The 23,153-nt window shown below is 39.4% G+C and overlaps 1 protein-coding gene across 1 annotated transcript; it reads right to left on the bottom strand.

The window, feature by feature from the left end:
* Nucleotides 1-2,539: 2,539 nt before the first annotated feature.
* On the bottom strand, nucleotides 2,540-13,538 carry LOC103378778 (growth arrest-specific protein 2-like). Its single transcript, XM_008310105.3, has 7 exons — nucleotides 13,115-13,538; nucleotides 11,974-12,083; nucleotides 11,658-11,799; nucleotides 10,673-10,736; nucleotides 9,270-9,828; nucleotides 9,072-9,179; nucleotides 2,540-3,022 (listed from the first exon to the last, which is right to left on the bottom strand). The coding sequence occupies exons 1-7, from the start codon at nucleotides 13,335-13,337 to the stop codon at nucleotides 2,804-2,806; spliced, it is 1,425 nt and encodes a 474-aa protein (XP_008308327.2). The 5' UTR covers nucleotides 13,338-13,538; the 3' UTR covers nucleotides 2,540-2,803.
* Between the last annotated feature and the right edge of the window lie 9,615 nt (nucleotides 13,539-23,153).

Below are 23,153 nucleotides of genomic sequence, written 5' to 3'. Positions count from 1 at the left end.
GACTTTTTATTTTTTGCGATTTTTCCAGTGGTAAGGCATGTTTTGGGTTAGTTTTGAAATATTCATAAAAAATATTTTTTGGAGTTTTTAGCACTAATTATTCATTTGGCAGCATGTTTTGTGGCATAAACTTTCATTTTGAGGCTTTTCTGGACTTTTTTTTTACATTTTTTCGTGATATAAGGCAAGGCATGTTTTGGTGATACTTTGAAATATTCATAAAAATGGTTTTTGCAGGTTTTAGAACAAATCATTATCTTGGCAGCATGTGTTTAGACATAACCGTTCATTTTAAGAATTTAAACGTCCATTGTTGCTCCAACCACCAACCTTTAGGTTACAGTGGAATGCGCTAACCAATTGCGCCACAGAGACATTTATGGTGTTGTTGTCAGATTTTTTTTTTTTTTTCAGCACAAAATATTCACTTGGCAGCATGTTTTAAGGCATTTTAAAGCATTTTCTGAGAATTGTTTTTGGAAATGTTCAGATATAATAGTTTTGGAGTTTTAGCACAAATGATTTAGGTCAAGTGTTTACTAATGATTTCATGAGAATGCTAAATTAGGGTTTTACCTAAAAATTCCAAACACAAAAAAATTCTAATGATTTTCTTAAATAGGTATAATTTGATGAGAAACATGTGGACAAGATAAAATTATTTTGCCAAAAAGTGATCATTTTTTTAATCTCACCATAAATAACAAGCCAAATTATGATTATGCTGAATAAATCCTAAATAAATGATACTAAAATTTCTTTAAATGCTGTTATTTTATGAGAAACATTTAGACAAAATACGATTTCAAGAAAATCTTATATTTTTCTTCATTTGACCAAAAAGTCCAGAAAAAAATTGTTTAAAAAAAATCTCTAAAGTCTCTAATTTGACGAGAAACATGTAGACAAGAAAAAATGTTGAAAATATTTTTGCCAAAAAAAAAAATCATAATTTTTAACATCTGACCAAGATAAATTTGAAATTTGCTGAAAGTGGTTCCGAATTATTTTCTCTCATGCCCCCTATGGGACACTCACTCCACCTTAATTGAAAAACTATTGAGAACCTGATACTTCTTTTTATTTTTTTATCTGTACAAATCACTGTATAAGTTGCTGCCACCTAGTGACTTGAGGCTTGTTTAGGATTCAAGAATTACAGCAGCAGCACACTTGTGTCCAGAGTACTATATTCCATTGAAAAGGCTCTCCTGCCTCAGCATCCTCACCCGCTGGCACCTCACACCTGCCGCACTCTTTGAGAAGTACTGTCTTAGTTGTGAGTGTGGCCTTAAACTGACATTGATTTTTTATTAGGTTTGCCTCTTTTCGGTGGCATGGGGTCTGCAGCTAAGGATATTCAGGAGTCCAATACAATGGTTTTAACACATCGATATAATATGAGTAATAAAGAAGTTTAATTTAATTAGTAGCTGTAAGGGAGAAATAACTAAGAATAAATAAAGACTTAAAATCTTCAAAACTTTCTGCTTTGAACAAAGTGCTTGTAAAAAAAACATTTTTTAATTCTCGATACTGTTTTCAAATGACGTTAATCATACATTTAAAAACAATAGTAAACAATGACAATGCTGTGATGGACTTAGTGTAAAAACCTTTGGCACTGTGTTTCCTTTTACAAATTCTCACTAATATCAAAACTTTGTAAAATACGTACTTTTCATTGTAAACAGAAGATATAATATATTTCACCAAAACTCAAAACCTAGAATCATTCTCATATGAAACTTTTCCTATACTCTCCTGAAGAAAACATGCCAAACAATTACTGGCAAAATTCAGTAACCTCCAAATTTAGAGCTAGAATATATATTTATATATTCTTATGTTGATATAAAAACAGAGCTCTTTGATTAGACTAAAAAACAATTCAAATTAAAGCAAAAGCAGGAAGATGTACATGTCACAATTCTGCAAGTTACGATAACCATACAACGTCACTCCCCTGAAATACATTAAGGACCAAAATCTGTAAATATTGTTATATCTAAACCTCTGACAGGAGAGAATGTCACATTTTTAAAATTGATTGACAATAGCAGACAAAGACAATCAGACTGAACCTGTCAGAATACAACATCCTGTTATTGGTTGTGGTTTCTTTTTCAGCATGTTAACATGTGTGAGTGAAGCAAGCCACATCTGACAAAGTTTCTGCCCACTAATCGAGACATACTGAAAGTGTATTTTGTATTCAATCAAAAGCAGGTTAAAACCCCCATTATATATATGTATTCATATAATAATCAGATGAATATTATGTTTACATTAACCAAAAATTTACAATATTGTTTTCTTTAGTGACACTTTTACCATCACAATTTTTAATGTTTCACCAAAGTGAAGTAATTATTGTTATAATGATGCTTTAAAACCAAGTGGAATTGCTACAAAATTCTCTCTAGTATTAATGGTAATTGTATGAATTTTATCTGACCTGATGACTTTTTTGTACCATGTCTTCATGAAGAGAAGAACATTTCTGATCAGCTCTGGTCTTTGGACCGTGTAATTGTTAACCTGCACTCCATTCTGATAAAGATGAATGATGTCAAACCAGGTCTTTTTTGTTCTCCCAAAAAAAACCAAATTGATGATTAATTTTTCTTTTGTAGAAATTGTTTTGTAGACCTATAATATCTGAGGTTTCATCTCCAGGCCAAGTGTCAAAGTTATAGCAGTTAAACACAGATGATTTTTAGCCTATGACTCGTACACAGCTTTACATCAGTCAGTGTCCTCAGTCCAGGTTACTGAAAACCAGTTTCAAATGAATTAGTGTCTACTTTTTGCCTCTGTAATGGGCGCCCACCACCATGTAGCTGTCAGGTGAAGAGATGTTTAAAGTGGGGGGTTTTGCCTTTAGCCTGCAGACCTTGACCTCTGGTCTGCCAGTAAGGCCTCCTCCTCCTCCTCTGCAGGGGTCATGTTTCTCCAGATAACTAATAAAGGTCTCCCAGCCTCCACCTACACGCACCATCACATGCCGCTCATTCAGCATCTGTAAATGTGACACCAGATGGGGTAAATGTCAGAAGGTAGAGACTGCACCACCTACAAATTCAAAGATATAATATGACAAAATAGGACTTTAAACCTCTCCACTGGACATAGATCAACAGCTGACGTTGGGTTATCACTATGTTGTAGTTGTGGAGGGATTTGGAGTCAGAAGCAAATGTGTTAAAGCAGTGGTTCTCAAACTTTCTATACTCTGTACCACCTGAGAAAACACTGAGCTCTCTGAGTCCCACCATGATGACCAACATTAGAATCCCCCTGCTCGTTCCACGTTCAACTTGCAAGTGATCCCATGATTCCATGCTGCCTCTGCTTACGTGAGCAACAGACTTACATTGCAAGTAAATAAATAAAAAGAACAGACATCCTAATTCATAATCTCACAAGTAGATATACATTTTTTTCTAAATGTTGTATTAATTGTGCATGGTATGTTTCAGCTTTATTCAATTGAAAATATAAATTTTCCCTGCGTACCACTAGAGATCGCTCACGTACCACTGGTGGTACACGTACCACAGTTTGAGAACCACTGTGTTAAATTGTTTAAAAATGTTGTGCAGATCAGACTTCTTATTATCCAATTACAGTAGAAGAAAACCACAAGAGCTAAACTGAAGTTACAGCTCTTAAAAACGCTCACACATTTTCAGATGTTGCCTATTGTTCCAGTTACAAGAGTTCACAGGCGGTTCTTAGATCAGGAAGACTTATCATTTATACCACAGTATTGTATTTAAGTTGACAGGAAAATGTGTTTTCTGACTGCAGTGTGTTTCAGCCAGTAAATTTGTAAAATACATTCTTAACTTGTATAAAAGAACTTTGAATTTTCTTGAAAAATGACAAACTTACACACACATACACAAACACATACTAACACCATTATAACCAGCCTCCCCCTACTGGTGGGCTCGGCTCAGCAAATTATCCCTCTTTGTCAAAATCTCATTAAATCAAATTAAACAACAGCATGTGGCACCAGCTGAGCTCACAGGGAGTAATCCACACATGAATACACGCACACACGCACACAGGCATGAGCAGTGTGGAAAAAACATGCAAACAAAAACCAGCTTATTAGTCTAATTTTAAAATAAATACTAATAATGACTGAACTTTTAGTGTCTTCTAAATTTAGACGTCACCTTTACTGTCCACCACATTCGTCATATAAAGCTAAAAACCGTCTGCTGCCATGGCAACCGCTGCCATAAGATAAAATCCTAGAAAAAAAAATGGAAGTAGAAATTGAAATTTGAGTTTGCCTCAGACCCTCATCTCCCAGGAGACATTAACATTCCCAGCATGTCTTACAAAGCTGGCCGTGTACCCCCCAGTTTCCCCCCACACCCTGTTGTCCCACCTATCCCTGCCGCCTTATCTCCACAAAACCCTTCATTACGCAGCCATTAAGACGGTGATAATACAAGCTCAATCTCCACCTCTCGCGTGGGGAGAGATGTGTTGCTGTGCTGTGTATAAGAGGAGAGAATGAATCAATGGCACAAGCACGTGCACACAGGCAGTGTCGCAGGAGGGGGCAGCCAAGGTCTGTCTCCACTGTCAGCCTGAAGATTAAAATGTAAAGGTCGACAAGAGGTCAAGTCTGACATCCTGGTAAAGCATCGTCCCCGTCAGACACGAGGGAGGGGTACTATTAGATACTCATTCTCAAATCTAAATCATATCAGGATTAATAATATGTATCTTACCCTACCATGAAATTATTAACAGCTTTGTTTCAGAAGTGATTGACTTTTCAATATTCACAGTTATAACTGCCCCTGCATTTGTAAAATAAATTCAAAATAAAACTAAAAGGGAAAAAAAAAATACATTTACGAATTTTATCCCACATAGGGGAAATGTGCAGTGGGAGTCTTTGCAATCCACACAGGCTGCCACTGGAGGCGCCATTAGGCACGTGGGTCCACTGGGGCTCAAACCCAAAACCTTCTGCTTGTAAGGCAGCTGGTGTAAGAGAAGTGTGAGAACTGCTACACTATGGAACACACTTATTATTATATTAAAAACAATGAGTTTTTGAAAATACTTTTAGAAAAAAAATATTTGTTTTTCAATTATTTATTTATTGTTTATTTTACTTTATTTTATTATTTTTTTAACTTCATGTTTGTGTTTCCATTCTAACTGAAGGTTTCCTTATGTTCTCCAACATGTTGGAAAGATTCACCAGTAGATGTTGCTCTATCCTTCACTCCTATTTTATTCTACCTACTTTTTTTTTTTTAAATGTCATGTGTCCTGGTCGCCTGTTATCACCATTCCCTTTTTTTGTCAGACAGACTCCTTTTATTTCTGTCTCTACAAAAGCCTCCTATCCTACTCCTCTTACCCCTCGCCCTTCTGCACTCCCCCCCTCCTCCCCCTTCTGGTCTCTGTACAAAGTGTGCTTCGTCTGCAGCCCATAAACCACCGTCTGGATTCCCCTGTGTCCTCCGTGGCAGCTCCATTGATTCCCCCTCTCCCTTCCTCTTTTCTCCTCTCGTGTTGAAAGATGCATGAGTATACTTAGGAAGGAGGAGTATTTCAATGGCTCGCCAGTAGGAGGCATGCTTTAGCCAGTGCAGAAACCTGCTTTCTCGGGTACAGTCAGTTCTTTGGGTGTATTTATAGAGAAAAGAAGTCATTCATATGCACTGAATGCAAAGGTCATGATTTCCATGCACCGTGTCCAGACCTGGGCCTGAACACAGTGGAGCTCACAACACGTTACAGGAGGTAACAATCAATGTTACCATATCCTGGTGTTGTACATTTTAAAAACAAATTCTGATCTTGTGATGCACTTCTGTTGTCTTTGTTGCTGACTCAGTTGACTGAGCCTGAGTTATTCCTTCATAAATAAAACAATGTGTAGTCGTTTCACTGTGTGCTGTTTTTTTGTTTTGTTTTTTGTTTTAATGTTTTCTTCTTGCTATAAATCACCACCCAAGTGTTTTGCAGCTGTGTTCTGGTTTAGAGAGATAAATCAAACTCAGTGAGTTTTCCACAGCAGACTGATTAAGTGATGATGATGAATTAGGAATTTAAATTTGACATTTGACAGATTGTTGTTGTTTTTCGAGGATGGAGGTAAAACGATACAGATACAGACGGTTTACTGTCTGTATCTGTCTGTGAGCTGTAGCTGCAACTAAATTATACAGCAGCAAATACAGAAGTCAAACTGATTTTTTGAGGAATTTGATGTATTAACATATAAATTTGATTAAGTATTTTTAATGCCGAAACTGACAATTGCTGTTGGTGTTATAAAATTGACAATAAATGTAAACTAAATAATAATATTAAGCATGCATAATTTAAAAAAATAGTTACAAACCTAATGTTAGCAATTTAGCTTTTTTTTTTTTTTTACAAACCGTTTGTGCTACCAAAACAACAAGGGAACGACAAGGGAACAAGTCATATATTTCCCCCTGCACCTGTGTAGGTCAGAGGTCAGGGTCAGCTACAAAGTAGAGCTCCTGCAGCTCTATTGGAGCCACTGCTACAGAACACCTGAAAAAAGCTGCACATTTCTTATCAATGGTCAGTTTTCAGAAAAAGTAAGACTTCATTTCTTTAAAGAAAACTTGAAACGTGGAGATTTTTATCAGTCAATATTATTTTGAATTGAATTTAACCGTAGAAATGAGAAGTTCTAGGTTTATCTTGTATATAGACTGATGGATAGAAAGATGCTAAGTGCTGTTAGCACAAATGTCTCTTCCTTTCCCCTCCACAGACTGCACTCCTGGTAAAAAAAGCTGGAAGAGAGTCTAATTGTGTGCAGGGGGGGGGGAAAGGCAAAGCCTTTTTTTAAGCACAAAGAACCACGTAGCACTCTAGAGCCAGTGTGATTGAATAGTCTCCATAGGGAGTAGAGACGTTTGGGGAGGGGCGGGGGTGCAGTGGGGGTGAAAGTTCACACATGAGTAGGGGGGCGGTCATGCTCAGTGGCTCATTAACAAGGCTGTCTGATTAAAACCCCGCACTAATGACTTTGTCTGTGTAATCAATAGTTTCTGCTTTTTAAAAAGGTCTGCACTCACTGAACAGCACTCACCACCAGGAGCAGCACGTGGGTTATCATGCTAGATGCTAATTGAGCTTTAAAGTGTGTTTCCATGAACACACACGGCGGCAGCTGTGAGCTAAAAGGTAATGGACGGAGTCAGGGTAGATGAGCCGCTGCTCGCCTCTAACACACCGAGGTTTGTTTCCTCATCAGTGCCGAGGAGGAAGGAAAGAGAATCTGTAAACCTCACCTGTTAAAAATGCCCCGTTTAGTGTAACTGAAACATGGTGATTGGATTATTTGAATTATTATTATTCAAAATAATGATAAATAATAATAAATAATTCTTCTCCGAATAGAATAATATTGGATTCAGGACTGCATCTTCATTGTCCACAATCATTGTGAAGAGTTTTAGGGAGTGATGACAAATGTCTGTCCATAAGCACGAAGAATGGAAGCTGCTGGTGAGTGTACATGTTGCTACCTACAGTATTTTAAATATGTTACATTATAAATGCCTTTCAAGAGTAAGGCATTTATTTTATTGTATTTTTATTTTGGATATTTTATATAAATTACTATCATTTCTGATAATGCTCAGACAGGATTATCAGCAGGACAGTCTTAGAAATATTCTGCATAACTGAGAAAACCATTTCAACTGTCCAGCACAGAGTCCAAATTCCCTTGTTCACCCAACAGAACTGAGTTTGTCAGTGAAACCACCCGTGCAGAATATACACAGACGTAAAACGAGGTAAGAACACAGAGTGATTTTCACAACCTCACGTCCTGGTTATGGTCTGACGAGGTGTTCGGACGTGTGTGTCTCGTGTGTGATTGACAGGTGTGCTGCAGAAAAACAGATGTTCCTGGACACGAAGTTGAGCATTCTTCACTAAATGGGCAGTAATAAATATTCCGTCTGTCAGCACTTCCAAATATAGACGTAACTCTTTGGCCGGTTAACACACACTGACAGCATTGATTACCTGTTTAGGGAGTGTTGCATCAATGAGCTTTTCAATGACATTAACGCCACAGTAAATGGGCTCGAAGCACTGACCTGTTAGGGACCAGAGCTGCGACACTGCCTTTTATGGTTATTGGAGAGGAGAAGATAATAGATTGTAACCCGACTCATTATTAACCCATGCAACCTAGAGATGCTCTGTTATTAATTTACTGCATGAATGTATTCATTAATGGATTTATGGATGTTATAAATAATGATATTATTTATTATACATTTACAATGTATTCATTAATGGATTTATGGATGATACATTTATTGACAAGAATACTTTTTTGCATTCAACCTTTTCCCTCAGCAGAACAGAGCATTCGTCCATAGCCACTCCCCATTACAGTACAAAGATTCAGAGCTGCCATTTAAAACTGCACGCTGCAGTCACGTCTTTGAAGAGCCATGTTTGTTTTTCCCTTTAGGTCTGAACTCTCCACCGCACGTCCATGTGCCTAACATTATTATCAGCTCGGACTCATCCCGGCCATTGGTTGCCAAGCAACTCCAGTTTCCCAGAAGGCCATTCCTGCAGCCTTTGTAGAGGAGAGCACACAGGTGGGGGCGTGACTCAGAAAGACTGAGAGGCTCAGACATCTCCATCCACAATGGCTGTGACGCCGCTGACTCGAACATTAATTAGTGGCCCTGGTACATTCACAGCTCTTCATATCTGTCGCTGGGCCAACAATCACGTGTTTGATGAGCTTGAGAGCTTTTTAGTTTATGTCAGTGAGACAGGAGGAGTTTGTCATATTTGGAGTCAACGTGTGGATGATTTTAACATACAGTCATGGATCTGTTTTTGTTTTTGTTTTTTTTACAAAATAAAACCACAACTTACTTTAGGACACCTTTTGCCCTGAGCCAGGATTTTGAGTTCTTATTTACCTGTCTACCCCAGACACACATGATGAAGATGAAGACGGTTGTATGTCCACAGACAGAAGACAGAGTTCTGATAAACACACTCACCCGGATGTAAAGAACTTTGTCCCCGACACGATAACAGCCTTTGGGTTGTTTCTCAACCACAAACCTGGTGGAGCAGCTGCAGGGAGGGTTTTCAATGATGTTTCTTACCTGCAACACATAAAGAGTACATGCTGTGTATTCTGTATATTTGGATATCCATATTAATAGTTATCAGGATTTAATTTTTTAGGTACATACAATGTTGTCCAAAACGTTGTTGGTGCCTGTGCTTTTTCTCTTGGTGAACTTCCCTGAGGACCGTGGAGTCGTGGCCGCAGGTGGCGAGCTGGGAAGTGCAGGGGCTTTGGCAGATACCAGGGTTTGTCCTGGTGGGGGCGCTGACGGTGGTGTTCCAGCAGGTGTATTAGGAGGAGAAAACAAAGGTGTTTGTGTTGAAACGGTGGTGGTGCAGGGGTGAGATGAGGAGACGGAGGAGTGAGGAGGGAGTGACGGACACGTAGGTGCTGCGTTTGTTGTGGCTGATGGAAGATCAGAGACAACGGGTTCAGACAGAGAGGTTATGATCGGGTTTGTGGCCACAGGTGGAGGAGGAGGAAGAGGAGGAGGAGGAGGGGGAGGAGGTGATGGTGAAGAAGAGGGAGCTGGGGGCGGATGTGCCTGTGAAGGGGAGGGTGATGGTGAAGGGGGGAAAAAAGAGAGGGGGAGAGGGGACGACGGAGATAAGCACCCTGCCTCCTCCCTCTCCTTCTCTAGCTCTCTCTCCAACTTCACCAGCCCTGGAGGCTCCACTCCGTACCTGCAGAGAGAGACACAAATAAGCGCATGGCCACACCTAACATTATGTTACACTGTTAATTATGATTTTATTTGAATTGTACTTTTGAAAATTGGTTTATTTCTATTTAAAACAGCAGTTCTCAACCTTTTTATACTCTGTTTTACCTGTGAAAACATGGAGCTCTCAGAGTACCACCATGATGACCAACATTAGAATACAGCAGCAGAGGCCTTCACTGTTAGCTTCCACCACAGGAGAGATGTTTAGAAAAGTTTAAATGTTGTATTAATTGTTCATGGTATGTTTCAGATTTATTCAATTGAAAATGTAAATGTGAAAATATGAATTTTCTCGCGTACCACTAGAGAGCGCTCATGTACCACCAGTGGTACGCGTACCACAGTTTGAGAACCACCGATTAAAAATAAAATAAAACAAAGAAGTGAAAGAAGTCGTAAGCTGTCGGGCTGAAGGTAAAAAATAGAAGAAGAAAACTTAACCAAATGTGAACCGAAGAAGTGACTTTAAAAGATGTTAAACCAAAGTTAAGTTGACAATATATTGTGCTGTTCCTATGATTATTTTTAGTTGTGGAAGTCTTGATCTCTTGATCTTCTTGGCTTGTTGTTTGCCCTTTCACCTTTCCTTTTTTGAGGATATTATTTTCTTATTGACTGAAATGAACAGATTTCTTTATTTTTATTGTGAATGTAAACTTTGTGTCAGGTTAAAAATAGAAAAAAATAAGCATTTTTTAGAAATATATAATGCCTGTAATTTCTATCCTAAACCCAGACTACATAAATGTGATGGATGTTTCGGGGGAAAGGGCTGAGAAGATTGCAGAGTAATTTGGAGTTACCCGGCTGCCATACGTCCCAGCTCCATCAGACACAGACACACCTCTCTGGGCTGCTTGTGGAGGACTTCAGGCATCACAGACATTAAAAGAGAGACAGACAGACGGGTGGAAGGACAGAAAACAAAACAGTTACACATCTTAACGGAAGGATGCAGCCAGAGATAAACAGAAACCAACAGGTGATGCAGTTTAAAGACAGGAAGTGCTGCGTGTCTATTGTGCACCTCCGTCTTTGAAGCTAAATAAAAATTCCTGTGGGCCTGAGTGCTGCAGCTGAGGGCATCAGGGTAGGAGAGATAAAGGAGTTGTCCCTGCTGTCTGGAATTGGAACTGCAGTAAAACTATTTTGTTTTTTACAAGTCCTGTTCATTGTTTTTAAAATGTTAGATTTGATGCCTTTTTTTTATTTTTAAAATGTTAGATTTGATGCCTTTGTTCACGGACTAAATCTGTGTGCGTTTTTCTCCTTGTGTGTCGCTGCCGCCTCTGAATCACTGTCACAATTGACTGAAGCTTGAAGTAAAGTGACTTTACTCTCCCTGTCATTTAATTAGTCAGATGAAGTGCTTCAGTGTGCCTGCAGGGAGGACGTATTGTTGTTGGGGATTTACCTGCACGTTAGCATTCTCATGCAACGGCAGCGTTGCACAGACATGCCCAGGTGGAAACTTTTTTTTTTTTCATTTGTAAGTTTTATGATTGGTGACTCTGTAACAGGCATCATGACGGCCAGTTTATGTGCAGTACTTTGTTATTTTAAGTGTAGTAAATGCGTTCACTAATATTCATGTTGATCATCGTGTCTTAAAAGTGTCAGCTAGCAGGACAAGATTAAAGCAGATTTTGCTACAACAAACAAAAACGTGTATTAAAGAAATTGAGGAAAAACGAATTTAACACCAAATAAAATTCGTATTACTTCGAACTAACTAACTGTGGTTTAAATTTATCTTAAACATATGACAGAGTGCTGTTCTTCACTCACCTAAATCTTCTGATTCGAAAAGATAAGCCTCATCAAGGCCGATCTTTCGACACCAGTACAGGAAGTTGGCAGTGTTGTCTCGGGCGAAAAAAGATCCAGAGGTCGCATCGGCTCGCCAGTGGATCACTCTCCTTATGAAAGACTGTGAGTCGAGGAAACACAGACAAGTTCTTACTTCAGGTTAAAACCAACGTGAGCTTTTTGTTCAGGAAATTTAGTTTGTGGTTCATACAGACATGAATTCATTCGGTATCTTTGTGTTCCAGAGTTCTTTGTAATAATTTGGGTGCACACGTGTGTGTGTGTGTTCCAGTACCTTGCCATTGTTGGCACACATCATCTTGTCCTGCAGCAGCTGTGCCAGCTGACAGAGGACGACACCGTTGTCCAACTTGTCCATCAGAGTTTCTGCTGTGACGTCAGCACCTGGGCAGAAAACGCACGTGCACGAGACAGGACAGGAGTGTCAAAAAATCTTAAGAGGAAACTGTGGGTTGTAATTATTGTTGTCTGCAGCTGATAAAAAAGAAATACTCCGCAATTTCATATTTTTGCATCATTTTTACCAAGTGATATGAAGTGAAGGTCTAAAGAGAAAAAAAAATCTTGGGTTGAATTGTTGAATTTAAAATTGTATAAACTTATTCTTGAGTTCACGACAATATCATTCATTAAATATATTGTGTTTAATTTAAGGCTAATGTTGTGATTACTATATTAATATGATATTGATATATTGATCTTTTCTTGTTTCTTGACCTCATTCACTGTCTGTCTCTACTAGACAACAGTTTCTCGGTCAAAGCGTTTGCCATTTTATTAATAAAATAAAGATCCTTGTGTGAGTTACTATGGCCTCATCCTAAACCCATCTTATTCTCTGTGATATGACTGATGTATTTGTGTCGTACGGATGAACAGTTTTCTGTCGGCGTCTTGTCAGTCTATAGACGACCCCACCAACAGGTCGAGACATGCGTGGGTCTTTCATGTTTCCTTCACAATGCAGTAAAGAAGCTTTCCAGCGTTTGCCATTTTATTAATAAAATAAAGATCCTTGTGTGAGTTACTATGGCCTCATCCTAAACCCATCTTATTCTCTGTGATATGACTGATGTATTTGTGTCGTACGGATGAACAGTTTTCTGTCGGCGTCTTGTCAGTCTATAGACGACCCCACCAACAGGTCGAGACATGCGTGGGTCTTTCATGTTTCCTTCACAATGCAGTAAAGAAGCTTTCCCTCTTTTCTTCTCTCGGCCGCCGCCGCTCCTCTAATGGAGAGGCACTCCAAGGAGTTGCTGTAAGTAGGTTAATGGATGTGTGTACAATGTGACCGTGGGTTTCTACTCCAAGTGTTTTGTGAATCAAATATATCTGGCACAAATGGAAGCTCCGTGCTGTTTATGGCATTATCGTAATGAAAAGAACGGGGTTTGAGAAGATGATCTCCTTACCCATGGTGCTGTTCAGCCACCAGGCCAGGTCTTCCTTCATGGGCAGCAGACTTGCGTCGTGGCGGTATGGAAGCCACTGGCTGTACTCCTGAGGACAGGTGAGACCCGGTCCACTGTGTCTGTACTTTGGGCTGAGGAGACAGTCCATTCCCAACCCAGTCAGGTGCCTCGGACTGGACGGACCCTCGAGGCCGTTGACCGTCGCTGCTTCTTCGATGTCCATGGTTCAGCCTGCGTGCATCACAGAGTCAACGATGAGAAACTAATTATATTATCTAACAGCTGGAGAAGAGCCTTGCTGTCATTTCTGTATATATATAAAAAAAAATCTTGTTGGTGTACCACAGATAGCAGTACCTGTACTGTTACTGAAATACACTGAGGCACCAGCCATGATGTTGTAACTACCTCAGAAACAGCTCACAGCTCCTTCACACCGGTTAACAACAGCCACACGGCACTACCATTAATCAAAGGAGTTAAACAGGCATTAGAAGACCTACGGCCAGAGCCCAGAGCCACCGCGCTGCTGCTGCTGCTGCTGCTGCTTCACGGCTCATTTGTTCTGCTCCCTGAGTGGCCTCTATCATAAAGTTCAGTCCCAGGCAGAGACACGGGAATGAGTGAAATACGTACTGCTAATCAAATGGAACTCATTCGATGTTGGTCTGAGTTATGAACACAGTAGATTGTGGTGAGAATCCAGGGCTGTTATGGACATTCAGAGTGAACACACTGTTTAAGAACAATCAGTCATTTTTACTGCTGTGCCAGTTTCAAATCGGGGGCAGAGTGGGCTGTGAAAGCATGTTTTTGGACGTGAGAAGAACGTGCAACTCCAAAACAGTGTCACTCTTCCACCCTGCAGGCCAGACCATAATTTAAAGTACAATTCCACAGACAAGAAGTTCAATGTTCTGTGTTGAACATTAGATCTATACATTTGTAGTCTCACTAAAGTAGGTCTAAAAGGTCAAAAGTTTTAGGGTCAATACTCAGTTTTATTTACCCCTGATCTCTGACTGACAAAATACAAGGGATCTAACTAGATGACAAAAATTAAAATAATTTCAAAAACAGTCTTCCTGAACAGACTAACAGTACATGGCCACAGGGCAGTTCACAGTGGACGTATATGTGTGTGTGTGTGTGTGTCAGTGGATTGTAGGCTGACGTTGACAGAGACGAATGTCAGGATGTTGTCAACAACCTGTTGAGTGCAGTCAAAAGGCCTTTTTGTGAAAACATCACGCAGACACGGACCTGGGACAAGGTATAAAACTCAGGGGCTCCCTGCCAAGGTTTGAGGCAGGTTTACAGGTTGACCACCAGGGCATGAGAGCCTCTGTCTCTAACTAAACATCCAGGTGCCACAATCACACCTCCGCTACAGGACGACTCTGCTGGGAACGGGAATGCAGAGGTCAGCCACTGGCCCACCTCTCAAACACAAGCACTCTTTATATTCTGGCAAAGCTGAGGGTGTGTGTATGTAAATATACACAGTGGTTCACACACGGACACAGACACAGACACAGACCCCGGGATGTGTTCGCCCTGTCTACTCAGCACAAGTGAGACGTGCTCTAGTCTCCTCACAACCTTTAGGTTTCTGTAGTAAAACTGAACTCAGTCGCTGTGACTGGTTTGGAGGTGGAAAACTGTGGAAATCACAAATCAACTAAACCCTGATCAGAGTTTCAACGATGAGCCGCGATTAGAAGAAACTTGAAGTATAAATGTGCATTTGGACAACATGGAACTACAAACGACGTGAGGTTTTTGTCAATTTGTTACAACCATTTAAATTAGACATTTTTCTAGGAAGATATATTTAAACACAAAACAAAAAAAACAACTTCATGTTCAGGATTCTTTCTTCTATACAATGAAAAAAAATTTAAAAAAAATTAAGTGTAAAACAGTCCAAAAATAATAAATGTATGCTCTCGTAGTGTTTTAGGCTACAGTCTTTACAGAGTACATACAAAACCTCCATCCATAATAAATACAAAGACATTTAACCTTAGGCTTTATTTTATTATATTGGGTTTTATTATTAAGTTGGGAAAAATGTATTGAATTATTTTTGCCTTCTACAATTTATTTTTTACTCTGGGAAAAATGTATTGAATTATTTTTGCTGCCTTCTACAATTTATTTTTTACTATTTCTACATTCACTAATTGTCAAAATTGTTCCAAAAATACTCAGAGTAGTGTCCCACCGGCGGTGGTCTGTCTTTGAAATTAAAAAGTAAATAAACTGTGGGGCACATTATGGTCAGATACATTCTCTGTCAGTTTTCTTTAGTCCGGTCCCCAGGTTAAATAAACGTTGTATCCTCAAGGGACCATTGAGGTTAGAGGTCAGAGTTTATGACCTGCCTGACAGGAAAATAAAAACTCACCTTTCCATTGATTGTTTTAGTGTGAAAAAAAGTCATTCACAGAATGAATGAAGTGACTCAGGTCTCAGACACCAAGACTGAACACCTTTAAACACATGTGGAAGTTTGTCTCACTGTCTGTCTCACTCCAAATATCCCGTCCTCTAAAGTTTGCTTCTTGAGTGTGACATACGACAACTCTGAAGAACACGCTGGTGGGAAACTAGACCAAACTCTGTGTTGAGTGGTTTTAATTATTCAGCCTGCCAATCTTTTGGACCGTATTTGTCTGTCCCGTTGCATTATTCAAAAAGTAAGCAACAGCTTCTGATTAATATTTTGACGACCCACAAAAAGTGAGCGACCTTCGTAAGAGTTTGTCCTCGCTGAGCGACTTCTGGGGTTTAGAGTTGATGAGTAAAAAAGTTACACTCGTGTAAAAGAGAAGGAAAAAAAGAATGAAAAGAAGTTTAGAACAAAAAAGACAGACACTAGAATTAGTTGTATAAAAATGTGCAGGATTTGAATTTCACTGTACTCTGTAGATAAAGATTCAAATTTGTTTTCAATTTTTTTAATGTCAGTTTTTTAGATTTCACTGATACCTTTCATCTTGAGCTTAGATTTGACACTTTTTATGACCATGCTCTAACAATGAAACATGTGTTCCAAAATGAATGACAAAGTGAATTATTCATAAATCTTAAATAATGAATAGCTGCAGTCACAGTTGTTATGCAATTTGAATGTTTGCCATTCATGATTGTTAGAAGATTTGCCTCCACCATGAAGCCCCTCACCTCTTCTTCATCACTGATATAAACATCAGCCATTCAATAACCGTATGAATGAATATTTGGAGCGTGCGTCACATACTTATCTGTTCTGTCTGCAGCTGCCTCCAAACACTCTCCTGTTTATCGGATGAAGTTTCCTGTCAGTTTCCCCTGCTCCTCTCACTCACATCCAGACATGACTGAGATCCAGATGTTCACCTCCGACACGTGTTGGTGTGAGCGTGTGAGTGTGTGTGTGAGTGTGTAAGTGTAAGTCAGTGAACAACGGCCTGACAGACAGCAGGGCGTCACTTTTAAAACTATCTCTCCTGTAAACGCCTGCAGGTTAAAGGCGTCACTTTGCTGCGACTCAGCGCAGGTTTGACTCCACCATAAAAACACAAACACACTTAAAGACTTAAAATCAGGACTCTGGTCTCACTTTTCTGCAGTAATACATATAATTTATATAGACACAGGGGTTTGTAGATTTATTAAAGGAGGGGGCCTTAAAGAAAGAATTTCAGGAATATTTTCCTGATTAATACATGAAGGGTAAACCACAAAAACTCTTCAACATCTTAAATATGAAAAATCTTAATTTTTGAAAAAAAAATTTTAAGTCTAAAAACTTGTACAAGCGTTGTTTCTTTCAGAGAATTTGTAAAATCAATTTTCTTTAAGATTTTTTTTCAGTTTTGGGAAAAGCTCTGCTTGAGCTAAATCAAAACCAGTTACGAAGCTTGAAAAAAACAAACAAACAAAAAAAAACCCCAACAAACTTGGAAACTCCTGTCCCCTGGTGATGTGTAAAATACACACATCACCAGGGGACAGGAGTTTTCAAGTTTGTTGTTTTTTTGTTTTTTTTTTTGTTTGTTTTTGTTTTTTTTTTTTGTCTCTTATTAAAACCTTGCTCATTTCTATGAGATATGAAAAATGATTTTAAAAAAAACAAAACAAATTAAAATTCCATCAATTCCACCATCTGATTTTATAGTCTGGGGCCAGGCAGAGAGAAGAAAACAACAAAGGAAGAATCTTGACCCCTGTTGATTGTGTGCGATGCAAAAGCTTAGCCCTAATCGTGTGTGTGTGGGCGTGTCCATGTGTTGGTTTGTTGGTGGAATGGGCAGCCTCACAGTCCCAGGTGTGGCTGCTGGTTCATTTGTAGACCTGTCTCCTGGGATGAGTTCCTCATGTCACCATGTCTGTCAGACCCTCCCTCTTTCTCTCATTCATCGGCATTGGTCGGCTTTCATCTGACCCTACGTTACTGTGAATATTAATGAGAGGGAGGATTAGACTCATGCAGCCACGTAAACTGAAAAATAAGATTCATTTTTATTATTTATTTACTATTTAATTGTGTGCTGTTTTTGACCAAAATTAATTGATAATACAATATTTTGCTGTTTTCAATGCATGATTCTAAATACATAAAAAATAAAACTAAAAAATGCATTCATTTATAATTACTTTTTTATTTTACTCTGTTTTTTTCAACTGTAAAAGCAATGTATGTTTAAATAACTGCTAAAGTTCCAACGTTCTGTTTTATTTTATTGTATCCCCTCATGGACAGATCTTTGGATAAGAGATGTAACTTTACCACTAGATGTTGCTGTTTCTTCACAAAGTTCCTTCACTACAAACAAACTCCTTATTTGAGTTTGTTTTGGGTTTTTTTTTATCATATTAAAAACTGTTTTTGCTGCCTCTAATACAACTGGTTATTTTTTATATTCCCTGCTGGAGTCTTTATTTTTATTTTAGTGTTGATTAAGTTTGCAAGTTACTGCTGCCTTAGAAAAATGTGTTTAAATATAAAACAAAGTATCACCATCTTAAAAAATGAATGAATTTCCAAACAAATTGTTTTCCTTCCTAATTGGTATGAAATGCTTCTATTGAGATGACAATAGCAACAACCCTGTTTTATTTATTGACAATATTTTACAAAATTCAAAAACCATACCAACTTTATTCCCCTTCTTGTCATTAGTCTCAGCAGCTGATCTGTTGACATACCATGCTGCTGATGGTCTTGTCCAACTGTGGGCGAGCAGAACGGCCGTCCAATAACAACCAAGTTTGAATGTGGTCTATCTTTAGACTCACACTGAACATGAGCACACTGAATAAATTATTCTAGTTAAATACACTCAGACGAGACGTCTTTCAGGCAGAGAGGCAGTGATTGAATTTAAACAAAGTCCCAGCTACATGATGAGGATCAGCACACTCATGACAGATGGCATCTCAGGTTGCCAAGACGACTGAATCCTAATCCAGTCTCCTCTTATGCCCCATTGGGTGATGGAGGTGGAGGGGGTGGAGGGTGGTAATTCAGCACAGGGCACCATGTGCTGTGTCCCAGTCAAATTGGTCCCCAGGGTCAAGAGGACCCCGGGCCTATCAGATGGGGACACACTTATTAGGGACTTACAAGTGTTTTATCATTCTGTCAGATAAAGCCAGATTTATTCAGAGACAGAAGCTTCTAGGGTAAAAAACATTTTACCTAATGTTTGTTTCATGTCAAATCCCCTAATGGAAAAATTAAGGTGACAATTATAATTTTATTTTTTTTTACTAATGCAAAATCAGAATTTTTTTTTTCACAGTAGACACATTAAAAATATTCTTCAATACCTTTATTTTATATAAATAATTTTACGACTAAATCTATTCAAAATCTCCCCATATATTTATATATTTAAAATGATAATAATAAGAAAAATGACCTTTTCTACCTCTGGTCCTGCGTCGTCCGATGAGGGTTTTTTAATCTGTGATTTAGTCAAATCCTCGCGAGGCGTTGTGGTGATTACACTGCTCATTATTCCTCCGAAATATTAAAACTGTCACAGTCTGTCGCAGGCTGTGTGGCTCGCAGGCATTCATATAAATGACTAATAAATAATGTGTCAGCCAGCCTTGTCAATGACTGATGAATTCTGTTACCTAAGCCCAGGCTGCCAGTACAGTGGCTGCAGGGCAAACCTCTGCTTTAATTAAACAACCTGCCACACTGAGCCCCTAAATGTGGAGCCACTGTGGAATCACTGCCAGGAAATTACTGTACATTACCCCCGAACCTACTGAATGGTTTCTGTGAAGTGTTTGGAAGTAACCTCTAGAGGGCAGCATAGCTACTCAATCACAAACCAGTAAAATGAGAAAAAAGAAAATCCACCTTGAATTAAAAAAGGAGGAGAGCTGCTACAGTGAAGTGTTTTTCATAGAGAAAAAAAAATAGAATCACATGTAAGTGGGCAAATTCACTGATCCTTGGGGTAACTAGAGGAGAATGGATGCTTCTTGAAGTGCACGTCCGTCCTTGCATGTTTATTGTTATTGTTCATTCAACCCTATTTTTTGAACAACAGAAATCCAAATGTGTAGTAGAAGGCTTCACCGGCAGCTGCTCTGATCATTTGTCTCCCTGTCACGATGCCTCCAATCACCAGGATTTTAACCAGATTACTGTGAGCGAGTGAGAGCAATAGAGTACCACGGTAATATGATTATGAAGTGATGGAGTGGCCGAAATGGCTGTGTTATCACCGGAGAGTCGCTTAACCCTGTCAACACGTGACAGATCGTAGCCTCACGTCTGAGGGTTCTGTTTTGTTGTTGTTGTTGTTGTTTGGGGGGGTTTTTTTGTAAGTTTTATTTGATGGTAGAATCAGAAGATGAAATGAAAGGACATCGTTGCTTAGAGATTCATACATTAACACCCAAAGTCTGCACACACACACACACACACACACACACACACAGCCTTTCAGCCTCAGCTTCATGCCACTGTAGTATCACCTGACAACCACACTTCTTTTTGCAAGTGTCCCAGTCGCCATAGCAACTCATCTCAGTTTTTGAAAATGCAAACAAAAGACACATGAACAAAAACCAGAACCATATACACACTGAAGATACATACAGAGGCACAGTCGTCAATAGGACATGGACACAAGTACACGCAGCTGCCCAGGAATATTTGCAACAGTAATACAGACGTATTCAGTGTTTGAGTTACATCTGTCAGTATATTATATGTAACAATATATAGATGAATACAAATATGTATATGTGAAACTATAGAAAATATGAACATGATCATTGATAAACTAAACAAAATATTTGTTGATGCTTTAAACTGGAAAGTAGCTAATTCATGTTGGAGGCATTTATTCCTACATGTACGGGTTCTGATAAAAGTGGAAAAAATACAAAAATATGAGATTCTTCTTTATTGTCTTTTTCTTACCTGTTTATGCAACTCAAGAAACAAGCCCGTGTTCCAGGTGTTGGTATAGCTCAGACTTTGCTTTTTGTCTAACTGACAATATACCAAACCTAATGTAAAAGACAAGAATTGAATGTAAAGTGTTAAAGATAGACACCAGAAAAAAAAGCTAAAGGTTTGGGATAATTTTATTGTTGCAAAATGCTTTCTGTTTAGCATAAAAATCTCTGTCTTCTATTTTGGATGTGTATAATGTTTTTTGAGAAATTGCTGTTTTGTGTGTCTGTCTAAATCATGTATGAGATGGATGGATGGATGGATGGATGGATGGATGGATGGATGGATGATGGATGGATAGATGGATAGACAGAGAGAGAGATAGATAGATAGATGGATGGATAGATGGTTGAAATTAAGTAGACAGACAGACAGACAGATAGATGGTTGAAATTGAACACATCTTGTGTTTTCATTGTGCAATAGATAGATAGATAGATAGATGGTTGAAATTAAACACATCTTGTGTTTTCATTGTGCGGTGAAGTCTGAGTCTGGAGGAGCAGGAAACAGAAAGACACAGGATCAACAGACGGAGTGAAAAAAATGCACATACAAAATGTCTCTTAGTGAAGCAGAGAATGGACGTCTCCTCCAGAGTGTGTAGACTGTAGCAGTGGTCAGGGCAGTGTGAGGTGAACATCGTTAAAGTAAGCTTGTTATTATTTTTTTTGTAGAGCTTCTGCACGGTGAACCCAGATCAGGAGTGTGATTGTTACATCAGGTTCTGCTGGAGTTCAAGTTCATCTTAACCTGCCAGTGTTTGCCAGTCTGCTGTTTGCAAACTCACAGAGAAAAAAAAAAAAAGAAAAACTTTTCAGTGTCCAATGGGCGAGTGAGTCATCCAGTATATTATTCAGATGTGTTATCTCTGCAGTGTCTGAGTCACCCTGCAGTAGTGACAGGGTGAGAAGAAGCACGAGGGAGAGAGAGAGAAAGGACAGATAACAAAGGAGAGCTGAGAGATTGAACAAAGGATCATGACATTATCTGCTCCTTCATCTGACTCACGTCCACAGCTCTCACTCTGCTCGCTTTGGTCTTTCGGCAGCTTCAATAGTTAGTGTTAGTGAAAAACAAATATATACAGTACACTCAGTCTTTCTTTATTCATTTGCTCGATACGTTTAATTGATATTGATACGTTTTCGACGCAATAGAAATCCTGGTGGTGTCGTCTGCAGCCTGACCTTCTCTCTGACAGACGTGCCCTTAAGTGTCTCTTATCTTAAAACTCTCCTGCATCAATACTTTATCTCCACCACAACAATACAATATCTATTGGATGAACTCAACCGATGTTAACCTTTTGTATAATAAATGCTGCTAGAAGTCAATAATGGGGAGTGATATTGCCAACAGCTCTCTATTCACTTAACGAACGAGTGTGTGATTATGGCTGCGGCTGGGAAGGTAATTGCTCACAATTGCCTACAATTTCGGAGGCTCGCAATTTCTTGTTGTAATGGGTAAATTGAGGGATTGAATGAGGGCGGTTCGCTGTTGTGACATTCACACCAGCAATTAGACCGAACGGTTTAAACGAGAGCTAAGAAAATAAAAGGCCCAGCGATGAGGCTGAGATGTGGTGCTGCCGGAGGAGATGGATTTATCATAGAGTCAGCTCCCACAGTGGAGAGTGTGTGATGAAGCTGTCAGCGTGCACACAGAACAAAGGGTCAGAGGATGAGGGTGTTGTCGGGGTGTTATCGCAGCCTTACTCAGATCATGATCAGATCTGTCACGTCAAACTAAATCAGACCAACGCTCAGTGGTGACGCTACCAAGCCGATAAGAAGAAAGGAGGATGTGTTTGAATGTGAAATGTAAAAGGCAGGCTTTAAAATGCATTTCAGTAACATAATGTGGACGTGGTAAAAAGCTGGAGCCTTCACTGCTTTCATTAGACACTAAGCCCTGCCTCCCATCCTTCATTTTTCATTAAGATTTGGAGGGTGAGTGTCACCCCGCTGCTAAGCCATCGGTGACAGACAAGAGGACAATAGAAGGCCTGATGCTTTGGGTTTTTTTAAAAAAAATACCCCCTGCCTTCCCCTCACATCCACACACACACTCCCCTACACACACACACACACACACACACAGGCGTACTACACTGGAGCCCATCTGGTGATGGTGCATTAAGAGCCAAGGCTGAATGAAGAACTACTGGCACACAAAAATGCAGGTCCTCGCATGTGTGCAAGGACAAGTGGGGATACACACACACACACTCACACACACACACACACACACACACACACACAGATAATTTCAGCTAGTTTCTAACCAGTTAACTGACTGTGGAGAAGAAAGACATTCTCAGTGGACACGTGCAGCGCGTCACGTTTTCCCAGCTCCACGACAACAACCACGACACTCACAGTTTGTGTATATTTTCCCTGCATGTGTGCCATCTTCTTGAGGGCCTGATCAAATGTGTTGCACACTCTCTAATTTTAGATGGCTTCACCCCTGAGGCTCCCCTCTGACAAGGCTGTGACGCACTTCCTGTTAAGGTGGTGTTTTACACGTAAGGGAAGGAGAGGGAGGGTGGAGAACGAG

Source organism: Cynoglossus semilaevis, chromosome 5, assembly GCF_000523025.1.
Source record: "Cynoglossus semilaevis isolate Cse_v1.0 chromosome 5, Cse_v1.0, whole genome shotgun sequence".
Classification (NCBI taxonomy): Eukaryota; Metazoa; Chordata; class Actinopteri; order Pleuronectiformes; family Cynoglossidae; genus Cynoglossus; species Cynoglossus semilaevis.
Note: the sequence above shows the minus strand (reverse complement) of the source record. Positions and strands in the feature narration are given on the sequence as shown.